This window comes from Sinocyclocheilus anshuiensis, unplaced genomic scaffold (assembly GCF_001515605.1).
Source record: "Sinocyclocheilus anshuiensis isolate Anshui unplaced genomic scaffold, SAMN03320099.WGS_v1.1 scaffold18, whole genome shotgun sequence".
NCBI lineage: Eukaryota > Metazoa > Chordata > Actinopteri > Cypriniformes > Cyprinidae > Sinocyclocheilus > Sinocyclocheilus anshuiensis.
In genome coordinates this window covers 1,042,071-1,045,587 of record NW_015546047.1, presented here as the reverse complement: position 1 = coordinate 1,045,587, position 3,517 = coordinate 1,042,071, and the positions used below count along the sequence as shown (strand labels likewise).

Here is a 3,517-nt window from a genome sequence, read left to right as displayed (position 1 = left end):
TTTATGTTTATATATTAAATATATTTATTTATAATATAAATTATATGAATATATAGACGTAAATATTTTCAAAATACATACTGTATGTGTGTGTATTATATATACATAATAAATATACACTGAACACACACATATATTATGCAAACAAAAACTTTTATTTTGTATGTGATTAATCGTTTGACAGCACTAGTATTTATATATACACAATAAATATACACAGTACACACACACATAGTATGTAAACATCAACTTTTATTTTGAATGCGAGTAATCGTGGTTAAAGGTGGGGTAAGTGATTTTTCAAAAGTGATTTCAAATGTCAACATTGGCTACCAGAAATCGCTTACCCCACCTTTAATTGTTTTGCAGCTCTAATTAGCATTATGCCACAAATTCTTGAACTTAACTTCTATTGCATTCTTTCAAAATATAACAACTCTTCCACAGACACATGACCCTTTTGCTTGTTACACTGTAAACAAAAAAGAAAAAAAATATTGTTTGTCTTTCTGCTTCAAAATTTCCTGTTCATTTCAGTGTTACTTGCCGATTCTGTCATTATTCTTGAAATTTACTTGTAATTTCCGAGTGAAAATGTTTTCACCACCATTTTTCCCCTATTGAATAGTGACCCATCAGTTGTGTTTGGTGAGATATAGTGCCCAGGATAACATACTGTCCTATAGCTGATCTCACTTCCTGTCTCTTCCCAGAGTTGGCCAACAAACAACACGAGAGAATGTCAGACCTGGAAGAGGAGCCCATGAGAAACACACAAGTCACACTGTCCCGCAGCAGTCCAGCCAGAGGGAGTCACGACTCGGAGTCAAAGTCCCTTAACGAACTGAACAATACGGACTCCACTCACTCTTCCCAGGACTCTTTGGACCAGAGTTCCCAGTCCCCAACAGAGGGACCAGGCAACGGCTCGCCAGAGGAGCACAGCTCAGAAACTCTGCCTTGGAACGGCAAAAGCGCCTGACGTCCCACGGACGGTGCCAAGCCTGAATGTTTTTAATCAGAAACAGGATGATGTATATAGCATTGTCCTCATTGTATTGTAATGCTATTATACTCTCGGGCTCAGAGGGCTAATTGTGCAGACGGATGCGCAGAATGTCCACGCAGCACATCATAGAGACGGTAGTGTGCAGTGTTGTCATTGCGACTGTGTTATTGCTGGAGACAGTTCTCTATCGTCCCCTTGAGGAGGATTTAGCGAGTCCCTAAAACCAGGGGTTAAAGTGTTTCGTCGCTACGATGGGTTTCCGTCAGTTCATAAAGACAGTCACTTGCTTCATTCCTGAATGTATGATTGGTAACTTATTTACCTAATTTTTCGTCGACCAAACCCCATTCCTCAGCCATACCTGTCACACACCCAGTTTAAGAAACAGTTTTTTTCTTCTTGTAATTAGGAGTGCTTGTCCTCCTAATTAAAAAATGTAGGAGCACCTTCTGATCAATAATCAAAAATTTTGATCAAAAATTTGCCTTCCTAATACGAGGTGGCATTTGACTCCTTAAAGTGACTTACAGGAGTATTTTCTTTTTACCTTCATAATGGCATCATTTTCATCTGTCAAATTCAAAAATTTAAAATTTTTTAATTTCTATTTAAAACAATATAATAAGAAGTAGAATAAGCCAAATAAGTTTGAAATTAGTTTGAAGTTTGAAATCATATGAAATTAGTATTAATAAATTAATTTATACCACAGAGGTGGCACAGAAGAACACAAAAGTGGCTTGTAGGTCCATTTCCTGACATTTAATGAGGCTCAGAGGTGGCATGAGTGCAATTAAATTCATAAATTCATGTGGAGATTAATGTTTTAAATATACAATTTTGAATACAGAAATATTAAATTTAAATGTAATAAATTTAAATAACTGAAATTATACGCTAAAAATGAAACTAAATCCGCCAGCAGGTGCCGTTCAAAGTAATAAATTGAATGAATGATTCAGTGATAAAATCAGTGACTTGCCACCACCTGCTGGCGGATTTAGTTTCATTTTTAGCGTATAATTTCAGTCAGGAGCGCTTGTCCTCCTAATTAAAAAATGTAGGAGCACCTTCTGATCAATAATCAAAAATTTTGATCAAAAATTTGCCTTCCTAATACGAGGTGGCATTTGACTCCTTAAAGTGACTTACAGGAGTATTTTCTTTTTACCTTCATAATGGCATCATTTTCATCTGTCAAATTCAAAAATTTAAAATTTTTTAATTTCTATTTAAAACAATATAATAAGAAGTAGAATAAGCCAAATAAGTTTGAAATTAGTTTGAAGTTTGAAATCATATGAAATTAGTATTAATAAATTAATTTATACCACAGAGGTGGCACAGAAGAACACAAAAGTGGCTTGTAGGTCCATTTCCTGACATTTAATGAGGCTCAGAGGTGGCATGAGTGCAATTAAATTCATAAATTCATGTGGAGATTAATGTTTTAAATATACAATTTTGAATACAGAAATATTAAATTTAAATGTAATAAATTTAAATAACTGAAATTATACGCTAAAAATGAAACTAAATCCGCCAGCAGGTGGCGGCAAGTCACTGATTTTATCACTGAATCATTCATTCAATTGATTCGTTCGAACGGCTGAATCATTCAGGAATGAAGCAAGTGACTGTCTTTATGAACTGACGGAAATCCGTCGTAGCGACGAAACACTTTAATCCCTGTGAAACGCAACGCTACCCATTTGCTTCCTGGGCTTTATTCCTGTTGGGTCAATTATTATTTTATTTTATTTTTTTGTAAAATGTTTTTCTTTTCTCTTTTTTGTTTTGTTTGTAGACTGTCATTATTTATTAAATATTATGCAGTTACACTTTGCACCATAATTAGTTTCAGTATTTTATTCTCGATACGGTCATGCTTACCGGCTCTCCGCGGCACATTAGGACAGAAAGGCTGGAAAATTATACTTCATTCTGGCATGATATGTCTCTGTGGACTTATGAATGTTATTCCCTCCAATTTCCAGAACAATCCATAAAGAGCATTTATTTTATTGTAGCATGACACGTATAGTGTGCAGCTGTAAAATTTTAGTAGAACATGCCGCCTATTAAATCATGAGCCTATTTTTTAACGGTAGAAGTGCATGTCCTCAAGGGGGCGTTATTTCATTTTAACAAACCACATTCTCCAAATGAACAAAACTGTGTCCCTTTAAATCCATACAGTATTATAGTACATAGCAGTGTCTAAATAAATGTTACATACATTGGCTGTGTTCGGATGGAATACTAGCTTACTACTCACCGAATACTGTGCAGTATATAGTGTTTAAATTGTGAAAGAATGCATTATGTAATAGTTTAAAGGAATATGCTCTGTTTAGTGTTAAAAAGTTTTAGTCTAATGGTAGAAATCGCTATTATTGCATTCGTTTCATGATACACTGGAAATGAAGGGGTCAAATCAAGCAATTTGGCAAATGTGGTAAATCATTTGGGTATTCCATGTATACTGTGCCCTGTATACATACTGTA

At 34.8% G+C, this 3,517-nt stretch overlaps 1 protein-coding gene across 1 annotated transcript in view; it reads left to right on the top strand.

Annotated features, from left to right (window-relative positions):
- LOC107699023 (calcium/calmodulin-dependent 3',5'-cyclic nucleotide phosphodiesterase 1A-like) overlaps positions 1-1,304 on the top strand; it is a 64,520-nt gene extending 63,216 nt beyond the window's left edge. The window contains exon 15 of the mRNA XM_016500181.1: positions 714-1,304. Coding sequence (XP_016355667.1) covers positions 714-982 — 269 coding nt within the window. The 3' untranslated portion in view covers positions 983-1,304. The remainder of the gene's footprint in view (positions 1-713) is intronic.
- Positions 1,305-3,517: the final 2,213 nt, after the last annotated feature.